At 37.7% G+C, this 25,868-nt stretch overlaps 2 protein-coding genes across 8 annotated transcripts; one reads left to right on the top strand and one right to left on the bottom strand.

Moving 5' to 3' along the window:
• Positions 1–1,433: 1,433 nt before the first annotated feature.
• LOC141905459 (uncharacterized) lies at positions 1,434–11,136 on the bottom strand. 3 transcript variants are annotated; one of them, XM_074794325.1, is made up of 8 exons: positions 10,061–11,136; positions 8,931–9,464; positions 7,821–8,486; positions 6,997–7,638; positions 6,087–6,122; positions 5,211–5,249; positions 4,993–5,105; positions 1,434–4,461 (listed from the first exon to the last, which is right to left on the bottom strand). In XM_074794325.1, exons 1-8 carry the CDS (start codon positions 11,070–11,072, stop codon positions 4,294–4,296), a joined length of 3,210 nt encoding a protein of 1,069 aa, XP_074650426.1. In that variant the 5' UTR covers positions 11,073–11,136; the 3' UTR covers positions 1,434–4,293. The 3 variants fall into 3 exon arrangements, with proteins under 3 accessions (XP_074650426.1, XP_074650428.1, XP_074650427.1); XM_074794327.1 differs by having other exon boundaries at positions 8,364–8,486; XM_074794326.1 differs by lacking the exon at positions 6,087–6,122.
• A 113-nt stretch (positions 11,137–11,249) lies between these two features.
• Positions 11,250–24,654, top strand: LOC141905132 (importin-13-like). 5 transcript variants are annotated; one of them, XM_074793906.1, is made up of 26 exons: positions 11,250–11,266; positions 12,624–12,688; positions 12,819–12,923; positions 13,212–13,270; positions 13,830–13,938; positions 14,290–14,388; positions 14,468–14,521; positions 14,623–14,695; positions 14,937–15,153; positions 15,752–15,836; positions 16,321–16,449; positions 16,660–16,740; positions 17,140–17,281; positions 17,433–17,482; positions 18,023–18,272; positions 18,798–18,979; positions 19,709–19,735; positions 19,847–20,122; positions 20,637–20,699; positions 21,053–21,190; positions 21,359–21,511; positions 22,427–22,493; positions 23,150–23,208; positions 23,579–23,668; positions 23,757–23,938; positions 24,399–24,654. In XM_074793906.1, the coding sequence occupies exons 2-26, from the start codon at positions 12,659–12,661 to the stop codon at positions 24,463–24,465; spliced, it is 2,787 nt and encodes a 928-aa protein (XP_074650007.1). In that variant the 5' UTR covers positions 11,250–11,266; positions 12,624–12,658; the 3' UTR covers positions 24,466–24,654. The 5 variants fall into 5 exon arrangements, 4 of the variants coding, with proteins under 4 accessions (XP_074650007.1, XP_074650006.1, XP_074650008.1 ...); XM_074793905.1 differs by lacking the exon at positions 11,250–11,266 and adding an exon at positions 11,326–11,881; XR_012619239.1 differs by lacking the exons at positions 11,250–11,266; positions 22,427–22,493; positions 24,399–24,654 and adding an exon at positions 11,321–11,881 and having other exon boundaries at positions 23,757–23,805.
• Positions 24,655–25,868: the final 1,214 nt, after the last annotated feature.

Below are 25,868 nucleotides of genomic sequence, written 5' to 3'. Positions count from 1 at the left end.
CCGCGTAGTCTGATGTTGATTAAAATTAAATTACTGGCAAATTCGACCTAATGAAATTCTCGAATATCGCCGTTTCTGATATAAAGCCTTTATCTACAGGTAGTCGTGAGTGAATCTTGTAAGTTGTGTAAACTTGTCACCCGTACACAGAAACAGAAGAGAGTTTTGTTTACACGTTTTTCATTTCATTTCAGCACTGTAAATAAGGCTGTGCGGCGGTCGGTGCGTATTTCAGTGCCAGCTAGTCGGCGATGTGTGAATTATTAGCCTAAGACTTAACGTTGCTAGGATAGGGCTTTTGTTCAGTTAAATAGCTCAACCAGCGTTCATTTAGCGACGACGAGTGGTTTTCGATTTATTGGGGTCCATTCATTGAATGAGTGATAATTTTTCCTGAACTAACGGTCTTTACGCTTGACAGTTGGATCGAAAATTGTTTGTACGAATCTCGCCTACGAGCTCGTAGATTTCACGAACTGCAGTGGATATGCAGTTCCACTGATATTTCAATTTTTCGATCGAGTCACGCATTCTTCTAATATTTTCACCCAACGAACTAATGAAAACAAGACATGACGTGAAGACGTAAATGTTTCCGGTGCTTCAATTAGCCCCTTGTATCCACGATTTCTATATGAATAACTGTGTATGTCAAATGCAAGACAATCATATATGCCTTCATCATGGAAATTCATATTCATTCGTCTGACTGATTGTAAATTGAATTTCTGATTGTACTTTAATGGTAGATTCATCTGTGCCACTCATTGGAAGCCCTTGACAATGAATGTGTATGATATTCACATGTATCAATCCCCATCAAAGAAAGATCAGAAATATTTCAAAATTTGCGAAACATGTCTCATCGATTCGTATAACATATTGTATTGAACGATTAGAATTCAAACAACACGTATCAATAGATACCGTAAAGAAAAATATATCTTATAATATTTCGTATTCAAATAAACTCGTCAGGGCATTTGGCAAAGTAAATTTAAGATTTTACTAGGCTAAGGTCTTGAATGAGCTTAGACGGGTTGACGCCCATAGTCACAGTATTCCCGTCGATAGAAATTGTATATTGAACGACCACATCCTCCACATTCGTAACCTCGTTTCCTCCACATTCGTATCCTCCACATTCGTTACACAATCCTCATTTCAGGGGTCGATTTTGATTCATATACCAATTCAATTAAGGGTAAATCGTCAGAATCGGGCTGGCTCAAAATGTCAAACAAATTCTCAAATCTCAAGCATCCAGTTTGAATCCTGATTACGTCTATCCTCACGGGTCCAGGGGTTGATTCGAATCCGGTGAACCAAACTATCCTATCTAGGGGCCTTTGACCATACTCTTTGAAAGCTGGTGTTCGTATAGCAAACTGTGGTAACAAGAAAAACACAAGTTTATCATTTCTGAAAGCACACGATTTTATTTACAAATTACATGTAAAAATATATGAGGCGAAGTGGGAATGTGTGATTGAGAAGCGGGAGCTACAGTAACAGAACGTCCGAGCAACACAACCGTGAAGTTATTGAAAAAAATAAAAAGTCTACCGTAACTGGTTCGTAATTGGCGTAGAATTACAGCAAAATCAAAATCAAGAATTAACTATTTTGTTTGAAACAGTACAACCCAACAAAACGATCATAACCCACCAATATTCGAATCAGCAATTGAAAATGCTCAGCTTTTAAAATGAGTACGTTTATCCATTTGCCGTTTTACAGAAGACGCAGTATTAAACATAAAGCTCGAAATCGATTCACAAAGATCTCCACAGAATCTTAGAAATATCCAACATTTTTTTTCCAATACACTTTGTATGATGGAGTATTAATTCTATATCGAAATTCCATACGCTATATAAGATGTGATAGACAAATTGGAACTGTAATTGTACCATGAAATAGGGCACAGCTGTTTAATCGAAAATGTGCATAATAATTGTGTCCTTTCAAAATGTGTTTAAACCAGGTCCAAATGAAAAAATGATGACTTAGTGAATATTTGCAGTGATAGAGCCATCCCAACTTGTTGCCTCTTTTAAAAATCTTTAGCATTTTAGAAGCTTTACCCAAGGAATTCAAAATTATTTAATTTTGGCCATTAATACGATTAACTCTACGTATAAATAGGTCATTTAAAATCCAATGAACTAAGCATTCAGTCCAATGAACCACAATTAAGGAGTTGGATAGGATATGCAAACGTGAAATGAAATAAATTCATAGCACAGTGGAACCTCATTACAACAAACTTCAAGGGACCAAAAATTTGGTATCTTATAACAGATAATTCGTTAAAATCCAGTTTGAAACCATCAAATTCCGTCCTATTTGGAATGAAATTCTAGGTTTGTAATAACTGATAAGTTGTTATATCTGAGGAAGTGGTCCGTTATAACAAGGTTCCGTTGTAAACCACATTGAAGCAATTGTTTACCATCAGCCTCTTATACAATATGATCGCAAAAATTAATTCCAAAAACAGCTTTTTGAGCTGACACATTCAAATCAGAAAGATTGGTTTTACTTCATTAGTTTATATTGTGGCTTTTATATTTTACAGTGGATTACAACATTATCATATTAATAATAATAATAATAATGATATATAGGATGGCAGTAGGCAATCGAAAGGTAGTGCGTACACAATTCAATAAATAAACTAATAAATAACAAATACGATAAAATTATTCAGAAAAACCTAATATACGTAGAATGAGCTTGTACAGAATAGGCTTTTTCTATCCATACAATAAATGTACAGTGAATAGACAACAAAAACCCGGGCTAACGGAATTTGCATAGAACCTGAATAGTAGCTTTCGATAATAAAATAGAAATAGATAAATCAAATCAGACGGGAGGATTAGAAAACATCCCTTCTAGACTAAATATGTAAGCTACAGATATTGATCTACTTGCATTGGAGTTAAACAGGTTACATATATACTGTCAGCTGTCCGAACTCGTATCGAATTATAACAACTTACACGGCGATAATAAAACATGAGAATTGATATGTAAATTAGTGCACGACTACAGTAAACATCAATGAGCAAACCACACTTAATTCAGGAGGCAAGATCAGTATTTCTCTCGCCATTGAAACACATTCGTACCAATGTTTACAAGTGCCACCATCGTCGGACTTGATTCATACATTGAATTGGTCCCAATTTGTCGGGGCTTAGTTCATAGTAACATGCTTATTTCAACATCTAACATTCCTCAAGTATCTCTTCAGCTACATTTCTTCCTACATTTCGAAATAAAGTATTCATTCGATCTTGAATTCATTTACATCAACTTGAACTACGTCGAAAAAAAGAGCCATCGTACTGAAAAAAATGGTGCAAACACGTTGAATATGAAAAAAAGCCCAAACCTATGAGTGATTTTTTTCAAGTAAACTAATTAGCCATATAATGTAGCTTTTTAAAGAACTCGACAACAACGACAACAACCATACGAACCAAACACTCGTCAACCATAGAAAATATGTATAAAACACATTTAGTGACCACTGAAAGCCGTGATCCAAACATTACATAAATAGTGACTATCACATTAAGATAAGCAGTTTCATCAGAGTCGAGAGATTGACGGATTATTTTCTGTGTTCTCATTCAAGAAACAAATCATCAGATGATCGTTCACACACGATGTCTAATCATAAGTAGTAGATGTGCAGTACTAACATGAACGGTTTCAATTTCAAATAATTCAGTTTTCGTCGGTTAACGATTACCATATTCCAGAGCCATACCTAGCATTTGAATTATGGGGGTGGGGGTGAAACCCGAAAAATTGCGGTTACCTATCGTCAAACACCGATATAACGATTCTTTTTTAGAATAGCCCCTAACAAAAACTCATACAACAAAATATTTGTCATTCCTGAGTGAAGGATTCTACATCTAATTTCTGTATTGGATATAACAATAGTATTTCATAGCACTCAATACAGATAGGTTTTTAAAAAGGGCACTTTTACCAAAATTTTTGAGTAGCAAATGGCCCCACTAAGTACGGCCCTGTATTCGCTCAGACAAGAGCTCGCCCCTGTAGTAGCAGTGCACGAGTACTACTTCCCAGGCAGGCGGTAGCTGATGACCGCGAGATTGGATTATCGTAACATTTCTGAGCATAATTTCGTTGTTGAGATCCACACTTCACAGAAGAGTCTACGAGACAAGTTGTTTGACATATTTGCCCGGTGAATAGTTAAGTTTCAAATTGGTCTAAATTCATCGGTCGATCGGTTGATAGATGTAGTTAGTAGATGTAGTTTTTGGCCGAAGCCGCCGTATCCAGGTCGGAATGGGGTAACGCATCCGATTTTTGGTCTAACAGTTTGTATTCGGTTTTACTCGACGAGCTTCCGTTGTTGGCGCGACGTCGCATTCCAGCGGCTTGTCGTCCCTCGATCATAAACGCCAAGATCTACAAAACAGGAGCAAAAACTCATAACTGAATTCCAGGATACTCATCATTGTGTCAATAGATATTTATTTTGACAAGATTTTGGAATTGCGAGTCAAAAAGACTTGACACTTGACACTTAAAAAGGGTAATAAGTTAACCTGAGTTTACTGTTTAATTCTAAATTGCTGTCAAGCGTAAAATATATGAGATCACTGAGGAAGGTGACGCAACAATTCAATTTTTGTAAAAAGATGACACCAGCTGGAAGTAAATTGAGTATTTCCAGACATTTCACCGTCTGTTAGTCTCTAAAAGCCTCTAAACGGCGTGAAATAGTCTCAAATTTAAAAATTTTGTTGAGGAGCTGCCCACACTACAGAGTCTTCCGTTTTTTCAGGATTACAGGAAGTGCCCCCATTTCACTAAAGTGCCCTAGATTTTCTTCCAATACTGTGAGCCCTTGATCCACGCCTGATTTCTCCAGTATCTACGAGCTTCTGAATTCGCGCTGTTCAATGCGAAACGGGACACGTGTTTTACTTTACTTACCTTCTTTTTGTTATGGAATGTCACGTAGCACAAAATACACAGAATCACAGCCGTCACAAAATACGCCATAAAGTGTCCGGACGGAGTTATATCGGGTCCTTTGTATTTCGTTCCTAAAAATATCATAATCATAGAACAATCGTTCAATTGAAACGTTTTAATCGTAATGAATTCATCATAAATTCGATTAATGCAATTCACAGTCTACGAAAACTTACGAACTGGTTTCGAATTCGAAGGAGACCATTCGCTTTCACCTGCATAAGAATGAAACAATTAAACAGTGAAAATCTTGAATGTTTATTTTTACATGAGACATGCCACGAAGAGTAGGTCATATCATGGGCTCTGCTAAGGATCCGTTTAAGAGTTCATAATTTTACAGTTCAGTTTTGTCTATATAACCAAGGGGTTAACTCAATAGCTCGATTGAGTTAGCCACCAGTTTTAGTGTTAAAGCTGATCTATAAAACATGCGCCATGTACTACGAAGATAATAGGTGATTCGTCATACACATAAATATTTCTACCTAGCGATTAGAAGATAGCTTATGAGTAGCGCAACAATAATGATTATGGATTACTGCTCGATTCGAAATATGTTACCAAACAAGAACACACATTGAGCCCCAGTTAATCAGTACGTATTGTCTGCGCAGTACAGCCAACAGATTCATAGAAGACAATGGACGACAAAATTTGATTGAAATCATACCGCACTATTGAAAACTGAAGCTTCAAAAGGCGTGTTGGTTTTCGCTTGATACAAATGTAACATCAGTTATTAGAACACACATTATATATATATATATATATATATATATATATATATATATATATATATATATATATATATATATATATATATATATATATATATATATATATATATATATATATATATATATATATATTTAGGCTATATTGAGTTGCATGGGTTGACAGCAGCCGTTGGTACATGCCACAAATACAGAATAACTGCAATTAAGTCCAATTTATCGTGTTCATTTTTGAGACCATCGAAAAAATTTGGACCGAATTAGTAGAACGAAACAGACCGAGTGGCCCGGTCAGAAACGCGCATGCAACCTCACCTAAATACGTCGGGTGATTATAAAATTCAGCATCAGCTAGAAAAACATCAATCACACAAAAACAGTCAAATATTTTTCAAAAATACGGTACGCGCACACACAAAATAAATATCTTTCCCAATTAGTTTTTGAAAGTATGCTCGGGTTATAACTATTTCACAGCCCCAAGTTACACAATATTCCCACAATTCGATCACGATTCAGGGTGAGGGGTGTTAGAATACGATTCTGCCTTCAGACTAATGTCTATTTCAACCTGACTTGAGAGCACGTCAGTTGGCCTAGCATGATTGTACATGGGCCTACCTGATAAAAGTCTTATTAGGACCAGAAAGGACTGGCAGTTGACCTAAGACGTCGTTTTTTAATAAATCCATTCTTCACTGTATTGAAGGATTGCAAAAAAGTCTGCATTGATAAGGGTTCTCATGAGAGAAAAGAGACTCCATGATTTGAAAGTTTAACAATATGTTTCCATGCCGACTAACTGAAATTTCGTATGTAGGCATGAAAACATATTGTTAGACTTTCAAATAATGGAATCACTTTTCTCTTTTCAACCCCTTTCAATGAAGACTTTTTGTATATCTGTCAATCCAATTTAAAATGGATCAAAAATCAATGTTTTAGGTCCACTGCCAGTGCTTTCTGGTCCTGATAAGACCTTGGTCAGGTACGCACCATCAAAACCGACTGAGCTCAACCAACTGATGTGCTCTCAAGTCAGGTTGAATTAGGCATTAGCTTTAATATAAACTCCACCACCACCACACAAACAAAAACAACACGGTTTTATACGTGTATTCATTCTCGTAATCTTTATCTTCGAAAGAAGCGCTTCACAGATAATGAAAGAGTCAGTCCGGTTAGTCCCAATAAAGGCCTATATATCATACAAACACAAACTCACCGAGATCCTTTGGTTTTCCGTTACGTTCTTCCGGTCGTAGCATCTGATCTCTGTCCTCTTCGTTTTCGTATTCGCCGTACGTATATTTCGGCGTCGCTCGATCTTTCGCTTTCGGTCGGGTAAAAACGGGTTTCTTTCTCGGCAAAAATGGCTTCGCTTTCGGAGAAGTTTTCATCGTTTTGCCGATTGTGGTCGTCGTCGCAGTCACCGTTTGAGTTGTTTTTGTTCGTTCGATTGAACTCATTTTCACATCTTTTCCTTCATCCAATATTTCAGTCATTTTGTCGTCAATATTTACATCCGGTTTTTTTTCCGCGCCGGAATCTACCTCATCCCCGATTCCAACAGTTTTCGTATTTTTTGCATTCGAAATCGTTTTTTGATTTACCTTCTTTTGATTTACCTCAGTCTTCTTATTATCTTCGGACCCTGCGGTTTTTTCTATCGGTACCATCTTTTTGTCATCTTCGCTTGTCTCTTTTTCTTTGATCAGCAGCTTCGATCTACTTCCAATATTCTCAGCATCATCTTTACCCGTAGCCGATTCTAATTTTTTATCTCCATCCTTATTCCCTTGTTTGACATTGCTCGATGATTGTTTATCAGCACCGTTGTCCGAAAAATGTTTGGTCGCATTGTAACCTGCAAAACAATAATTACAATATATGTGACGTTTACAAAAAAATACGTGACCCGGTTGAAATATTTAGATTAAGTGAAAAAGAATTCGTCGAAGACATAAAGAATGTCATATCACTTCAACGAGAAATACTTTATCATCACCAATCACCAAAGGTACGACATTACAGCCAAAAGGCACTTACCCTCTTGGGCGTCCTGAATTCCTTTCAATAGCAAATAAAACAGGACACAAACTGGATTATTATACGGTTTCTCGTCAGATTTCCCAGTCATGCAGGTCACCTTACATGACTTTTCATTCATTAAGTCTCCCCAGAAACTAAAAACGTCTTTGAAATTTTTCTGTACGTAAACGTCGAGGTGTTGCTTGGTCATTCGACAAATGTTCATTTTCTCGGCCGGTTCATCGAGGTAGGCTTTCACGACGGCAGCCCGAACGTAAACGCTGTTTTTACCGGGAATATCGGACTTGCAGATGTCTTTCGAAAAATCGATAAGCGAGAAGCACATTTCGGGAATGACGCCGGATTTACGAGTAATATCGCAGTCTCTGAGAGGTCCCTCCGGACCTCGAATATCAACAGCGGGAAATGAACACCTCGCCTGATTCCAATCGCGCGAAGCCGTCCATAGCATCGAATTTTTCGATTTGACGATCTTGTCAGAAGAAGGCACGAGGTCCCCATTCAAAACCTGTGATACGAGATTTTGGCCAGTTTTTATACCTTTCCTAGAAACAGCTGTAGATTTCGCTTTAGCGGTAGATTTCGCATTAACGGTAGTCGTTGATGTCCCGGCGGGCTTCGGTCCGATTTGTCCCTCATTCGGGGGATTCTTGAACACGTAACCTAGATTCAAATGAAAAGTACAAACATCCATATATGTTTTCAAAAACGAGCGACGAAAATTAAAAAGATGAATTTGTGATTCTGAATTTTTCAAGTTAATCTGTAGTCGTTTGTATCCATCATCTGATTACCAGTGTACGAATTATATGCATGTCAGTGTGATTGACAGCGTCTGTGTCAGTGACATGTTTGGTGTAGGTATATGACTGTATGGCACACGATGTGTGTGTACATCTGTTAGTATGAATCTGTGTGTGTGTTGGGGGATTAGAAACGTTCATAAGCCTTTGTCGGCTTCATCTAATCTTCTCCACAATATCAAAATATCCCTTACTTGTATATTTTTGTATATCTTTATGGCATGTTGTAATTTATAGCGGAATTAAATTATATTTTAATTATGATTATCATAAAAACGAACACTATCTGATCCAGGCAACTTACCTACGGTTCCGTCGCTGATAGCTCGCGACAGTAAATACATCACAACGCACTGAGGACGGTTCTTGCTTCCTCCGCCGTTCTTGTTTGTCGCTTTGCAGAATTTCCGACAACCGTTAACGGTCATTACTTCCGCCCACCAAATGTTTTCGAGACCGTCGACGTGAAACGAATGCGAAACCGTCTCTTTATTCTTCAGCAACGCTTCACACACGTCGAATTCGCCGCCGTAATTATAGAGATACGCGTTAGCGACATCTTTCGTAAGGAATATGCTGTCTTTGCCCTTTGCTTTTCCAGTGCAGACGGCCAAAGCTACATCTAAAACACTGACGCAGTTGTCGGAAATCATGTCGCTGGTCTGAGATCCTTTACACGACTCTAACAGAGTATACATATCCTTGCTTGGGAATTTGCATTTTTCTTTTTCGTACTTCTCAATGGCTTTTGATAGCAACGGCTTCTTGATGTCGGTATCCGTGTGACCCTCATCAACGAGGACACCATCAACGGTGTTCGCGACCATGTGCTTATAACCTAAAAATGAGAGAAATAGGATTCTTAAAGCGGAGCAAAATGCATCTGAAGACTTGGTTCCTCACTTCAGCCAAGACAGCTAACAGATATCACGCGAGATATGTCGACGGAAATTAACTCGTTGGTTTGAATAAGTTGAAGTTTTTACAGAATAGGCTAGGTTTACACATGTTGTTTACGAGATTCGCGTTAATCCCTTCAGTGCATCTACACCACAGTGCGGTGTATAATCAGTAATGTACTTTGCACCGCACTGCATCGATCTCACAATTAGCCTGGAGTTAGTTACAATTCTATGGAAAGATGGCAACACCTAACAAACATTATGAAAAATGTGTAACTAACAGTAACAATATGCTGCACCGCAGAGTAGACGCACTTTAGCGAGATGCCCGTTATACAACACACTAGGGTGGAATGTGCTAAAATTTTCACAATCTCCAGCACTTTAGGCAAGAATTGGTCAGCAACGAAAGGACTAAATAAGGTTCCGCTGTAGTCATTCATTTAAATTAAGAAATTTTGCACGAAAAATCAACTTAGCACAAATTGCTCATCGAGAAATGAGCAATTTTTTTTCGTCAAAAATATCTCACCAGAACTGTGATCCTCGAGGGCTTTGATCAGAATGTAGGCGAAGGAGCATACGCCGTAGTTATCTTTCTTCGTTTCGCTCATGCACACTTTTTTGCACGTCTCCTCTTTTCGTAACGCGGTCGAAAACTCGGGGAAGTCGCCGAACGCGTCGGTAACTGAAGCGTCCGTTAGAATTTTGATTTTCGAACACAGGTCGAATTTTCCGTCGATATTTTCCGTTGATGTATAAAGTTCGGCGACCTTCGGTTCGAGGAAATCGCTGCGGAGACCATTTTCATTCTGACACATTTCGACGGATGTTTTGACGACGTTTGCGCAGAGCGACTGCACGAACTTATCATCCTCTGAAAATTGTCCCGCACATCTTTTCAACGGTCCATAATTAGTCTCTGTTCTCAAATTCTCGCTGATCCAAACGGATCCTCTGCAAGCTTTCCACTTGTCTTGAGCAGAAGTCAGTAAATCTGATTTCGAAGTCTTCAACACTTTTTCATTTCTAGTGGCGCCATCATTAACACCGGATTTAGATGCTGGCTCTTTATTTTGCTTTTTCACATCTGGAGATTTACCAGTATCATCGGGTTTCACTTTTTCAGAACCTGACGCATCCTCTCCTTTCAACTTCGTCGACTTATCATCCTGGACTTTTGATTTAGGGGATGCAGTAGTAGGACTAGGCCAAGTAGTGCTTGCAGCAGTGTTTGACTTGTCCTGAGACTGAGTAGGCGCTGTGGTTAATACCGCTGTGGTTGTCCCAGTCCTCGCTTTATTAGTTGTTGAGACTTCTTTACTTGCCATGCTTGCTGTTATTGTTGCCGAACTTGACGGTGATGATTTGGTGCCGGTCGTATTTTTACCTACATTCTTTTGCGGTTCTACTGGCGGCCGGAGATCACTATCCCTGTCGTCAGCTGTGTCTGCGGGGTTCTTTGGGATTGAAGCCGATAAAACGACGTTACAAACTGCTAAAATCACTATCACAATCAGCACTGCGACTGTTTTATTCTTCATCGTGTTCGTGGTGTGTATCAAAGTACTGTATTATTGGGTAGACTCGATTTACTATCAACAAGAAATGACATGTCAAATATTCGTAAGAATATGGCTTTGAGCACGAGAAGCACTGAACGCCGTATCGGGCAGCCGGCAATCGCCATTGAAAATCAGTCACAGGCCTGATACTGAACCGTCAAAAAACTTATATCGTAATATTTTGAATCGAAACCGCATCAATTTGTTTTTTTAATGTTTATCAACCTATTATTTAGTAGGGGTGGATTTATGATTTTTCCAAGGGGTGGCTGTCAAGAAACGTAATGAATAAACTTTGAGTTGAGCAGCGAGCGGCGCGAGACTGGGGGAACTCGAGGTGTCCGCCTCTCGACATAGGCCTATAGAAAATTTTTAAAAATCCTCGGGATTTGACAGTACATACTTGAGCTACTGTTTCAGTGAAAATTATGACAACCTGCTGAGTCATAGTGCCGTGGCCAGGATGAGGTGTTGATAATTTTAATGAGATACCCGCATGATTCATGATTGGGAGGGGGGAACTTAGCAGGTCATTTCTCAAACATTTGTTATCATACAATTGTCAATTAATACAATGACAATACAATTTGTCATGGTAGTGGTAGTTGGTTTGGGAAAATTTTGACACAGATTGGGAAAAATTCAGATAATTATGAGTGGGAAAATGGCTGTTTACCGGACACTGGACACCTGTTTGTAATGGAACCAATATGATGGTGTAGTAATAGCAAATATCGGCTGAGAGCACTAACATACGCTCATCTCGATGATTGCTCGTATCATCATAGGTATATTACACAGTTGCAACGCTACTGTTCTGATTCCGAGGCAGCGAAGCGACAATTGGCTTATTTCTTAATTCAACAAACAGTAGAAGTTATCAGAAACGCTACATCTGATCTTGCGCTTAGAAGATGCTTGCAACTGCTGTGATGATGAGAGATCGGCCATTTAAAAGAAAAAGCCTGCTTTAAAATTTTTCGGAAGGCATATGAGGCGGTGGCTAGCCACGGCCCAATTCACCCTCCTAGATCCGCCCCTGGACCCAGGCCACATATCACACACATCAGTCATCACATGCTCCCTGCCCAACAACATCCAACCACACCAAACCAATGACCAACCCACTTAGACTGAACTTCACTCATAAAGTAATGCCTTTTGTGATAAATGGTCGTGTTAGCTTGAGTTTGAATAGTTACATCTTCGACATAGTGTTTGATCATCAAGGAATCTGTCACACAGAACAGGCTCTCCATGCGTCATTTTTTTATTTACGATAATTTCGTTAATAATCAGCCGGCCTGTTTTATTTGGCAGATAATTCAAGTGCATTTTGTAACAATGTTATAGTGCGTCCAGATCCCATGATGCAATGATTTGTGATTAGTGGACCATTTTTCCCTAATAAACAATTTCCCATGAAATGTTGCTTTGCCATGTTACTTTTGCTGCAACAATATTTTCATAATTTCCTTGGTAAAACAATTAAATGAATGATGATAATCATTAAAACTTTCATCATTCCAGTTTCTGAAAGTGAATTAAACCCAAAGGCTAAGATCATGGAGTTTACAGCAGAAAATGTAGAAAAGGTAAGAAAAGAGAAGAAACACCTTCAGACTACACGAGCAAAGCACTTTAATACCGGTACATGTTTGGGGTGTGGCCTTTAAAATACCTGATAGCATGATGTATCTGTCTTCTCCATATACGCTGATACAGTTCTATTGTGATAATATTCAACAAGAGACGGACACTTGGTTAACACATGCGCAGAACTCGCCTGAAGCGTGGACATTTAGCTGGCAGCTCCTCACTCCAGACAAGGTATGGCCCTCGTGTACATGAAATTCCAATTCCTATGGCCCTTTTGCGTTAGGTCTGAATTCTTAGGCCTGTAACCATATGGTTGGTCATATTACATTTAATTTTTTGATGGGAATGCTTTTGATCTTTACCATACCAGACTTTTATTTTCCCTTGGTATGGTATCCCTGGATCCCTAATTAAACTTATAAATTTGTATATTGCGGGTATATTATAATCTATTTACCATATTCAAGTGCGACTATGTTACCCATAGTATGTTTTTTTTTTTTTTTTTTTATTTCCTAGAGCCAAGAAGTACAATTATTTGGTGCGAATTGCTTACAGATTAAGATCTCAAGATTTTGGTGAGTTTTATTATTTACACTTCAAAAATGGCCTGGTACTTAAACCGACTGGCATCTTAAACGCTTTTAAGCCCAGGCATAGATCTGTGAAGTCCAAGCATGGTGGAATTCTCAGTTATTATTCTATTGAAATAGGGCAGATAGGCAGCCGGTCGGGTCAACATTTAAGCTCAGTAGAGTGGAGAAACAAGGTATCATTTTTTTAGCCTAAACACTGCTCTAACCCGTAATTTATTAATCCATTCAAGTTGTATATGAGCATGCACAGATAAGATATTCTCCCCCAGCAGGGATTCGAACCTGATAAGATCGCTAAACTTGGCCATGGCACGGAACCCTGCCACACTAAACCGAAATTACAATTTGGCTTCCACCTAGACACATCTGCAGCCCAAAAACTGGCCTGGTCAGAATAAAGATGGCTTTTAGTTCGCCAAAATCAGCACCTTTACACGCTTTTGAAGTTTTCAAGGCAAATATTGAGTACGCTTCAATTGCGTAAATTGGACACAAGCTGGCTTGATTCTTAACTTCATTGTCTGTATATTTGGACTTTCAGGCATGAAGTCCCTGCCGATCATGTTCCAGAACTACGCCGTAAGATTTTTGCCAAAATACGGCAGTACGCCAATGGCCCACATGATGTATTAACAAGAATGTGCAGATCTGTGAGTTCCACAATGTGCTGTCCATATGTTAACATGTGCATGAAAGGAAAGGAGGGTCTATATCATGTTTATCACCCCTTGATTAAATGCTTGTTATCCCTGTCTTGTTGACAGTCGCCTCTGCTGGAAATATGGAACCTGCTGCTGATCTAAACCTCTCAATGAATATGCGACAACTGATCCTATATTCAGATTATCATAAAGTGGAAATTCCTTTGATTAGCTGATGAAAGACACTGACCAAATATCATGTCAGGAAGGTGTGGAAATTATCATATGACCCCCCACTATTTATCTGCTTTAATTTGTGTAGATGTTGTGAGATGATATTTGGTTTTGATTTCTATGCAGCTGTCTGCGTTGACTTTTCAAGCTACTCCGGAACTGTGGCCAAATGCAGTCTCTGAAATGGTCACCACATTTCAGCACTTACAGCAATCACAATTACAGGTAATTGATCTTATTTTCGTGTGTTTACGTCCCACGTTTAAGGGTGTTCTTTGATGAGTTTGTATCCATTATTTTAAAGGCTGGTCGTTCGTGTTGTATATTGTTAGAATTGTTAACAGTTTTACCAGAAGAGGTTTGTGCTTAGTTTTTGAAAACGAATTTGTTTTGTTTCTGATTAAAAACCTGGTAAACAATTATCAGTGCATGGATGGAATCTTATTTGGTTTATTTTAGTTTTTCACAGCAAATCTGACAAAAATGAGGAGATCAACCGTGCGAGTTGAATTAGAGAAAGGGCTTCAACAAGGTTTGTTCATGTTTTCATTTAGAATAATTAATTTCTTCCGATGTATAGGTCCATACCATTTCATAGTACAAATGCCAAGGATGCCATTAGCAATTAAATAAAGGGGTCTCTTTAAAAAAGATGTATGTACTTTGTGGACAAGAGATAGACAAAAACGCGTCAAAAACTGTCTGATGCAAAGACAAAAAGATTTACATGTATATCACAACACTCATCCAAATAAAATGATTTCTAATTTCAGTGTTGCCACTACTGCAGAATACAATGACACCATCAACCCCTCCCGACATCATGAATCAAGCTATTCGTTGTTTTTCTGCGTGGGTGCAGTTTGGTGTTCCAATGACCGATGCTTTGTCACTGATCGAGGAAGTGTTTAAAATTCTTGGTGATGCAAAGTTGTTTGATACCGCTATAGAATGTTTAGTGAATGTGTTTTCTCATCCAGGATCATATAGGTATGATAATTTTAAGGCCAAACGCAAGCGATAAGGAGTGGTAGTTATATATTGCAGACATAGATTAAAAGTAAATCGATCTCAATTCATTAGAAATGTTTCGTGCCTGTAGTTTTCCATTCAACTTTGATTATTCTTTTCATGGTTTATGTTCCATGGCTTCAGTAGATGCTGCATCAAGATAGACAGCGTTTTGATTTTAAAAACCTCAGGCTCCCGGTTTACACCATGATGCAAGGCACGAGCCAGTGGTTTAATCTAGCAGTGCTTCATGATTTGATCTTGTCAATCCAGGATTAATTTGCATGAATGTGGCAGAAGAATTGCCTCGTGAAATAAGTTATTGATTCGTGTCGAGCAATTCTGAAGAAGACACCTGCTTAACATGTATTCAGAAAATCACCAAAATATACAGCATTTTGGCTGATTTTCCTTGCTGTATGTGTTTGGCTTTGAATAAGAGGATCAGCAATGACAACTTGTAGTGGCAACGGTGGCAGAACCGGAACTACGAGACATCTCTCGTAATTGGCAGCAAACGTGTTAATTGGTTTCGCGATATTTATATTGTCATGTCTTGTATTTTATTGCATTTCAGAAATCCAAGGTGTGTGAAATTATTGCTGCCTACGATATTACAGTTGAATGATTTGCTGACCAAATCTATAGAATCCAGTGATTTTGTAAGTGTTAGCAAATTCTAAGTACATCCATTGTTATTTGTATCATATCAGTAAATCTTTCATGACCTGGATTAACTTGGGATCGTACTACTTATTAATAACCCTCAAAATGACAAGATAGCCTCCACTCAAAAATTGTAGAAATCTATCAATATTGTATGTCTCTACACTAGATACATCTGCAGCCCAATAATTGGCTCGATCAAGATGGCCAACTTGTGGCCACGTATGTTCAGCAAAGTTAGCACTACCCATTTCACAATTTTTCCTAGGAAATGATGAAGAGGCTATGATCAATTAAGATCTATTCTGTACATGTATCCCCTAGGGCCTTTCACCAAAAGAAAAAATGAAATTTACATTCATATTGAAATTGGTATACATGTACTTAGGGTTGCTTTGCAGTCATCTTGATTTCATTTATTTCAGCAATTTATAAAGAGGTTTTGACAAATTTTAATTAAACTTATTCATCACATTGTAGGAAATGCAAATCGGAATATGTAGGTTGATAATAACTATAGTGGAATGTGAATCGATGTTATTATTAGAGTGTATAACTGGTAGTGAGTCTGTCAGCGCACAAGCCATGAGTTTAATAAGTTTAGTTCTAGTAAGTTCTGATGGTCCATTAATAATGAATCATTAAATTGAATCATTTGATGAATCATGTTTTCTGCTTGGCTCGATACCTTAGTTAAATGTAATTTCTTTTAACTTCAAAACTACCAGTGCTAGCTAGCATGATCTTCCATTTACACAAAAACGGAAATATAAAAAAAAATAATAGTTGTTTCTATAATTATTGATCTGTTAATTTTAGAGGTGTACGGCGATGCCTGGACAATATCCATGTGATGAAACATGCAGTGAGATGACGTTACGATTCTGGTACACTCTACAGGTTGGTTATCCTTTATTTAACCCCCAAAACACAAAGTTCCTACTTCTACTTATTGTTCCAATTGAATATTACTTCCTAAGATGTCATTATTTTGGCTCAAAAGACACAAAAATGTTGATATATACCCGTACTTGTTTGTGTACGCATTTTTTGCACACATGTAAAAACTACAGAAAGATGTATTTTGTATTGGATGCTAGGGACAAGTATCACATGTTAACAATAGCAGAAGCAGTGGGAGGCTGGTGACCTGGCTCGCTAGGGCTGAGCATTATAAATATCAAACCAGTATACACTGGCCTGCCAGGTTTATGTGATTTAAACACTTTATTTTGTGTACATACCAAAGAAGCAAACCATGTTTAACAGTGAATGATATGCTGATTAATTGATATTCAGGATGATATAATGTCTGCAGCTGACAGTGAAAAATTCCAAGTGTATAAAGACAAGTTGGCACCAGTTTATGTCGAATTAGTCCGTGTCTTCCTACAAAAAGTTAAACATCCCAATGACACTCAACTACAACAATGGAATTCAGGTAAATTTGTACGCATTTTGTGCATAAATTTGTATGTGTGTGAAAAAGAAAAATTGAGCTCGATTCCGCAATCTTTCTCTGAATTTATGATAACACTAGGCACACAGGCAAAACAATCACTTATGAAATTTCTGTTGTTTTTTTTTCACAGAGGAAAAGGAAAAATTGCGGTGTCACAGACAAGAGATTGCAGATACAATGGTTAGCCATGAGTTCATTCATATACATCTTAAAGTCATCTTGAAAATATACCTAACACATTCACAGCTATGAGTATGCTTGTACATCAGGGGCTGGTTTTACAGACTGGTATTACCTTGAACCCGGGGGCTAACTTAATTCATTTTCAATTCAGTTAGCCCTCGTGTTAAAGGTAATGCCGGTCTATAAAACCGCACCCCGGTTCTGCCACCGTTACCGCTACGAACATGCTTGTAATAAGTTCCTGATTAGCTGGCAATGCTCCATTTCCTTGATCATTTGGTCAATTTTGAACAAAGGCTGTAAAAGCCCGAGTGCCAACTACGAGTATACTCACAGTGGCAATTGGTGGCAGCACTGTATTATCAGGGTGGCATCGATTGTGTTAAGCCCTTTTAGTCTCGTCATATTTTGGCGATGTTTTAACTCGAATAATATTTCTTTCTCTCAACTGATCTGTGTTACACGTAGCTGTAAAATTGCAATCGGTAGATAGATTATCGTTTGCTTGAAATAGTTTCTGTGAATATATGCTTTCAGATGTTCGCGTATAATATTCTCCAGCAGTCGTTGATGTCTTTTATGTGTTCATTGATAACTGACCTCGTGGAACACAGTAAAACTGAAGCCCTTCAGTGGCAGGAAGCTGAAAGCGCTTTCTTCCTGTTGTCGTCAATTGCCGGATGTGTGGATCATGAAGAAAATGAATATTTGCCCACAATTTTCAAATCGCTACCTGTTGTGCCTTTTGATAACCCCAAGTTATTCTCAACTGCCCTGCAGTTAATCGGTAAGTTGTACGACTATGTATGGGGGACCGTAGAAGCGGCAGTTGGCATGACGAGTATTACCGTAGTCTAATGTTTCAGAAATAGTTCATTTTCGGGTTTTTAGGCTCTGGAATCTTGAATATCTATCGCACAGCCCACCAAATATATATTAGATTGAATTTCTTATTGGTAATTTGTTAATTTTGCATTGATGATTGACCTACGCAAGAGAAAAGTTTAGTTTTGATTGAAATGTAGAAGAAAGTGAACGTAGACTTAGTTACTACTACCGATCCTTAATTGCTACAGTATAGTGTCAAAAGTTCTCCATTACACTTGCGTAATAACCATAGCACGTTGAGTAGGAAAAAATTACAAATTGTCTTTTCTTTTGGTCAATGAGGCCTTTTATTGATCAAGTGTCTGATAGGGTATGGGTTCAAAAATTTGAAAACAAGAAAATAGGATTTTCACTTTTCTCCAGCTTTAAGGTCCACCTATCCAGCTAAGATGTTGTGGTTGCTATTAACGTACTTTGTTTTCAGGTGCTTATTCCGAATGGTTAAACTCCCATCCCGACATACTGGCGTTGGTGATACCCTTGCTTTTGCAGGGTTTGAAAAAAACCGATTCAGCACACAATGCCTCGGTTGCTTTGACGGATATAACTCGTGAGTGCCGTGAACACATGGGTCTGTACGTCGAACAGATCCTTTCCACTAGTCAGGTATGATAATACCTATTATCTATTCATCTTGTTACTCTACAGTGTTATCAATAAGAAATTAACAAGTCAGGGCCCATTGAAAAACAGGAGGGTCCCATAATATGTCACAGTCCCTGAAACGTAAGCGGGTTGGAAAAAACAGGCGGGTCCTTTACAAAAGACAGACGGGTCTGGGACGTAGAACCTGGCTCTTATTGAAAACATTGCTCTCCTTTAAGAATCGTTGCACCATGATTGTAGGTAACGTCATTCAGAAAACTTTAAAAAAAAAAAACCAAAAGCAAATTCATGAATGGACATTACCCAATTATGAATGGGAAGCCGTTTAAGACGCTTCGAAAAAATTAGCAGTTAAATCTGGAAAAAGGCTAAATGGTTCTTTATTATTAGATGAAGCTTCTCTTTGTGAATAGTGATTGGGTATAGCTACTTAGTTCATGCAGGTTTTACTCTGATACCTACCTATACTCAACCCCTCCTACCTACCTATACCCACCCCCTCCCGACAAGTATGGATGATCTGATTATCCATTCATGTCGATGAAATGTTAAACATGCAATTCTTTGTCAAATAAAGATGCGTTGGGGTCCGGTCCATAGACAAGGTGATGTTTTGTAAGGATAATTAGCTGAGGGGTGGGAACAGACAGAATTATTATTGCAATAGTAGTGAATGATAATATAAATATATATGAATTGTGAACTAATTTCATCTATTCCAATTTTCAGACTGCTCTCTCGTGTAATGATTTAAAGGTATTTCATATCGTATCAAATATTTTCCGAAAATAATTCACTGTACGAATTTCCTTCAAGGTTACTGTATTGATTACTCCAAGGTTAAACAGCTGATTTTATATATTTCAGTCTTGTGAATCAATTCAATTGATGTCATCGATAGGACATATACTATCCTTCTGCCCATTACAAGGTATCATGCAGTATTTAAACGCATTTTTGTTGCCACACATACAACAGTTACAAGCATTAGTCAGCCAGCCTGAGTCAGCTACAACGAAATCGGGCATTTTGTTGAAAATGAAGATGATCAGTGGACTATTTGGATCATTGAGCATAGATCATGATGAGTCTGATGATGAGGAGGGCCAGAAACGTGCTGCACAAAGGCAGGGACTACAACCAGTACGTGTTTGTTTATCTTGCTTTATTGATTTATATCAATCGAATCTTGGTCTCCCAAGACTAACCCTATTGGGACTGCCTTCAAAGTCTAACCCGCAAACTTTTAGCAGCCAGCAGGACTCGAACCCGCTTGTCACTGGGCTTGTGAACTGATAATGTTATAGTATCACACCTTATTATATGTACTACTGAGGTCGATTGTCTCTTATATGCACTAAAAATATTTCCTGCTGGCTTTAACAACCCCGCTATAAATACCCTGATCTTGTATGACAGTTAGAAGTTGTCTAACTGGGATGAGAAAAATTTTCATTTTGCAACCACAATCAATTGCAAAGTTGTAGCTCTTGACATATTCTACCATTGTGGTGAGTTTCAAGGTCATTGGGTTTTGTATATGGTCGCCAGGGGGCATTGAATATTGAAACTGATAGAATGTTGAGCATTTGGAGCCACTTCCCAAGTGGGCATGGTGTCCCTGGACCCCTAATTACAGGTAATGATCATTTTACAGGAACTTTTTCGGCTGATGCAGGTCATTTCAGAAAAATGGATCACTGACCCTGATGTAATGGAGGTATGTGTCATATCTAAAATGTGCTTAGATTTATTAGTAAGGCGCCAGTTTCTCAAAAGCTGGTAAGTGATTGATAGTTGACAAAGACAATAAAAACTTCGTTGTTACTATGGTATTTATCCGCCGGTTATCTTAAACCAACTTTTGAGCAACTGACACCTGGTCATTGATAGCGCATTTAGTCATTTATTTTTTGAAGATAGCAAAAATCGCTTTTGTAAATGCTGTGGGGTCTGGTTCGAAAGTTAAGATTGGAGTCCATAAATTTAACTGTATTTGAGGTTTATGCCTATATGGAAACAGGTCCTAATCTTGATGATTGCTATCAGTTCAATGCTATCTGTTATTTACAGGCATTTTGTGATATGTTTCATCAAGCAGTTCGTTCTTTGATCGATGATTTTATCCCATTAGCTGCTGATACATGCCAAATGGTTGGCACGATGTTTAATACCCAGCCGTATGGTTCTATAGTCGAATTATGTAAACAGGTACAGGGTATAGGCAATTTTATGAAAATTTTGAAATGATGGGTATGATGACCGTGCGTATGAGTAAGGCTAAACAGTAAGGCAAATGCAAAATTTAGCACCTTCCTGGGCATGATAATATTGCAGATCTTTTTCAAATGGTATTGATGAGGTTTACATTTTTTTCAGCTATTTATTTTGTATTCTTCGGATGATATTGTTAATGGACCTACGAGGGCATTATTCTTATCTGTTACATCGAAGACGATAAGTTTATTGGAATCTGGTCAATTACGGGAATGCACAGATGTGCTAGATTCAGTGATGTCCATGCTAAAAGCGGTAAGTCTGCATGTTCTTCTCTGTCAAAGCCTGTTTTCAATTTTTTTTAGATCGATGAATAAATTTTTAGGATCAACTATGTTGATCTTTATAGAACGGTCCTGAGAGTAACTTTTTGTTATCTCTTGGTGGCAAAAATTCTAACCATTGGATATACACAGCTTATCTTGTGTCAATAGAAGGGAAATTGGTGTTTGAATCAGTATGGGAAATGAACAAAATTTCGATGAATTTTTCTCCATTCTACTAATCATAACTTGACCTTATTTCTTGATAATGATGTCACTGGAAGTGAGCCACTTCAACATCCAAGCTCAATGTGTATAGAATAAAAAATAAACATCGTATTGATTGTTCTGCCCTGTGCCAGTGGGTCATTGGGAAACCAATTCATAGTTGAGCCTGCTTACTACAGTGATACTGTCGTTCAACTTTACTTAGCCAAGATTCTATCTTAATACGTATATTGCAAAGATAATCTAGACAATCCCAGAACAAATCAATTTTTGTGCTCAAAGGTAAACTGAATTCAGTTAATCCTGTTGGACCCATGGTCCTCTATTGTCCCCTGCATGGTGTAGTTGCGGGCGGGGTACATGGTCTCCGTCTGTCTACATCTGCTCGTGAACGCGATTCAAGTAGAACCGTTGTTGGCGGGACAATGATATTATATATTACGATTACTCCCATATGGAGAGGATGTGCTCTATTGATTTTGGGGTCCAAGGATCAAAGGTCAAGGTCACTAGAAGTCATTCATGTGAAACCTTGTGAACGTGATTCAAGAAGAACCATTGATAGCAGGACATCGATATTACATAGTATCATTACCCCTAGGTGGAGGATGTGCCCTATTGATTTTGGGGTTTAGAATAAATTTATTATCGGCTATTATTTGTATTTGATTTGTTTCAGTTACTGAAAAAATGTCCTGGTTTTTTCAATGATTTAGGATGTAACGTATTAGGTCTATATCAAACAGGTTTGTTACTCATTTTGCATATTGTATCGATCCAGGCTTGTAGATTTTCTATAAACACATGGTGTGATTCTGAATTGAATTACAGTCACTGCTCATCTTACAATCACTGATCATTACAGTCACCAGCCTCATTTATGACCCAGGCACGGGTGCTACCGTCGTGAAAGTTTTGTGCCTTTTACCTTGCTTGGGAATTGCACAAAAAGCATAAAATTTTCAAAGGTTTTTTGGGTTGGTCGTGGATTATGCCCGACTATTATTAGATTATTAGGAAACAATAAACCTCTGACATGATGGTGCAGGAGCTCCTTTAACTAATACCCCGATGAACCGCCATACTCTCTATACCGCCAGAATCCGCGATGTTGGCATTGTATCGAGATCTGACTGTAGATAATATGCCAGTCTCACAGTTTGAGTTCGATTTTTAAAATGATCATAAGTGCAGTAAGATGAATAAGGCGTTAATGATAGCGGCTTTTGTTGGTAGTGCACTTCTGGGTATCATTTTGGCTTTTCTATTTGGCTCAAATCTATCGTGTGGACCACGGAAATAATGAATATCAAACATCAGGATATATTGTTAAGTGAAATTATTTTATTGTGAATGGTCCTGAAATTATTGGAACATATTTTGTAATTCTGGTGTTTTACAGCTTTGTATGGATTATGTTTGCCGGAACATCATACCTTTCAGTCGTGCTGTTGTTTTCTGGTAAGCTTTCTACATCTTTTCGTCGTTTTAATTCAATCTTACTTGAACTAATGTATGATCATTTGTCTACCGTATGTAAATAGTGTTAACTACATAGATAATGTATTTTGCATATCTATGTACATTTTGCAAATAATATTTGTTATTTCTGTACATATCTAGTTAAATTCCTTGTGACGCTCTATATAAATCTATTGCAAACCTAGTAAATGTGACTGAGGTCTAATTTAACCCCAGGGAGGCGTTGAATATAAGTTTCTTCTCTTTTAACCATGTAAATTCGAGTTGTGTATCTGTATGTTAACGTACTGTATGTTAACGTACGTTGGTTCCCTTTAGCTCAGATTTCATGCTTACCCCGTATTTTCAGACTGAACTTATAAATGCCAATGAAAAACTGCCTGTAGTAAAAGAAATCATAATGAATCATGGACAAAGTTTGTTAGATAGACTGTTGCAGGTATGATATAGATATACCAGCTTAGGGACTTTGATTTTGGGTTTTATTGATTCAGATGTAATAGCTATCTATTGCATTCTTTGTTTAGGAAATAGGTGCAGAGCAGCATCGTGGATGTAATGACCATGTGTCAAATACAATGCAGGCACTGAATAAAAATTTTAACGAGTATTTCCGTAAATGGCTGAATGATTTATTGAGTCAAGACGGATACCCATCTCCTCAACTTACTCAAGATGATAAAGAGAAATTCGTTCAATCTGTGCTAAGGTATAGTTATATCTCAATTTTACCTTGATAATCTTGGAAACAATATACAACAGATAATGTAGAAATCAAATGCTATCCTCAGTAGTTTTGGTAGTATGTACCTAATAATAAGCACAGATGGGCAGTTGAACTAAAATATCGATTTTTAATCCCATTTAAACTGTATTGATGGATTGCAGTCTTACCACCTGACATCCTCTCAACAAAGTTGAAATAGACATTATTTCCATGACGGTTGACGTAACCGAAATGCCCAAGATGGATTAGATATTTAATGCTAACATCCAAGAGCTTTGCTCAAACATCTATCAGAAAATCATTATATTTTCATTTATGAATAAAATACAAAATTTTATATATTTATGAAAATCATCTATCAGAAAATCATTATTTTTACATGTATGTATAAAATACAAATTTTTTTATATTTATGTATAGAATACAAAATTATGTTTTGTAGAGTTCGAGGAAATAAGCGAAAATTGCAAGAGATAATTAAGGAATTTACAACGTCATGTCGGGATTGATAGGAACTGAATATGGACAGCCGACTATGGCTTTATTATGACAAAAGAACCAGTGATATTAATGAACTCGAATCCAGTCTGACTTTCAAGTTCACCGGTTGCCAATTTTACACGTGGCACTGGATGTATACGTATGCAGCAGCTATCGGTATTCTGTTTTTGAAATGTGAATAAAAATCTATCAAAAGTCGACCTCAGTTGATCCATAAGACTTGGGAAGCAGTGATGTACTAGTACACAATCATCTTTGAATGGGATTCCCCTCAATCAGTGGTGTAGCATTGAGTCAGTAGTTGTTCATTTTCAATCAATTTTAATTGCATTTTTAGGCTTCCGAATGCTAATGTTATGATACAAGGCTAAAAGAATGGATTTTACTTTTCTACTCTTCGTTTGGTGTATTCTTCATTTACTAGTTAATGGTATATGATTAAAGCTTAGCTTGGCGAAGTTCATAAGATTAAACTAGAATTAAGCCTGGATAATTCATCATCCATTATACCATGCTTATTTCCCATTATACCAATCTTATTTTGGGTCAGTCTATCATACAACAGTGAATGTTCTAAGAAGATTACGCCGGTACTCAGAAGTGCATGAACCCTATAAGAATGCTGGGACTGTACATACATGTAGTACTCTATGTCCTACCAGCTTTAATGTCACAATGTCTTGACTTCCTTTATATGATAGTGTACAATCTTCACATTTCTTTTGCCACTGAATATACTGATACAGATTATTATAGCAGTTTTTTGCTGATAGGCATTATACCTCTAGTGGTTTTACATTATGTATATCCTCCAATTCAAACTGAAACGGTATGAACACTTGATCATTGAAGTTACAGAAAACAACTGGCTTATTAAATGATTACATCTTAATCAAACTGTTATCATAGTTTAGTATGTGTGCATTTTTGGTTGTGTGTTGAGGGCAAAAACAAAGGCTCTATCTCCACTGAACTAGATACTCAAATAACTAAAAGATGTGCATCTGCTTGGAAGATTTTCCAGCCCGGCCATTTTAAAAGGTTTTTCTTCGATCCTTTCACTATTGGAGAAAACGTTCATTAAGTCGGCGAGTATGGTAATTAGCAATTAGCACAGTTCTACTTAAGATATTTGGGGAAATAAAGTCGTTTATTGGTGATAATCATCTGAGGAGGTGAGGCCACCGAGGAGGCAGTCCCACACACAGCGAAAATCATTAATTATTATCTTTTAACAATTTTTTTATGACCGGTTACTTAGTGGCCGGTATCCATCAGAGCAGTTTGCCTGCTACTAAACGTCTTCAACAATCTCTAGGTAAACTAGAGTTTATTGCTGAATAACTCGACCGAACCGTGAACGGTGCGTGAATTACCAGTCAAATCTTATTTCGTCATTGGTAGTTTGAAA

The sequence above is a fragment of the Tubulanus polymorphus genome, chromosome 5, assembly GCF_964204645.1.
Source record: "Tubulanus polymorphus chromosome 5, tnTubPoly1.2, whole genome shotgun sequence".
In the NCBI taxonomy this organism is placed as follows: Eukaryota; Metazoa; Nemertea; class Palaeonemertea; order Tubulaniformes; family Tubulanidae; genus Tubulanus; species Tubulanus polymorphus.
The sequence above is the reverse complement of the archived record's forward strand: the minus strand, read 5'-3'. Positions and strand labels throughout refer to the sequence as shown.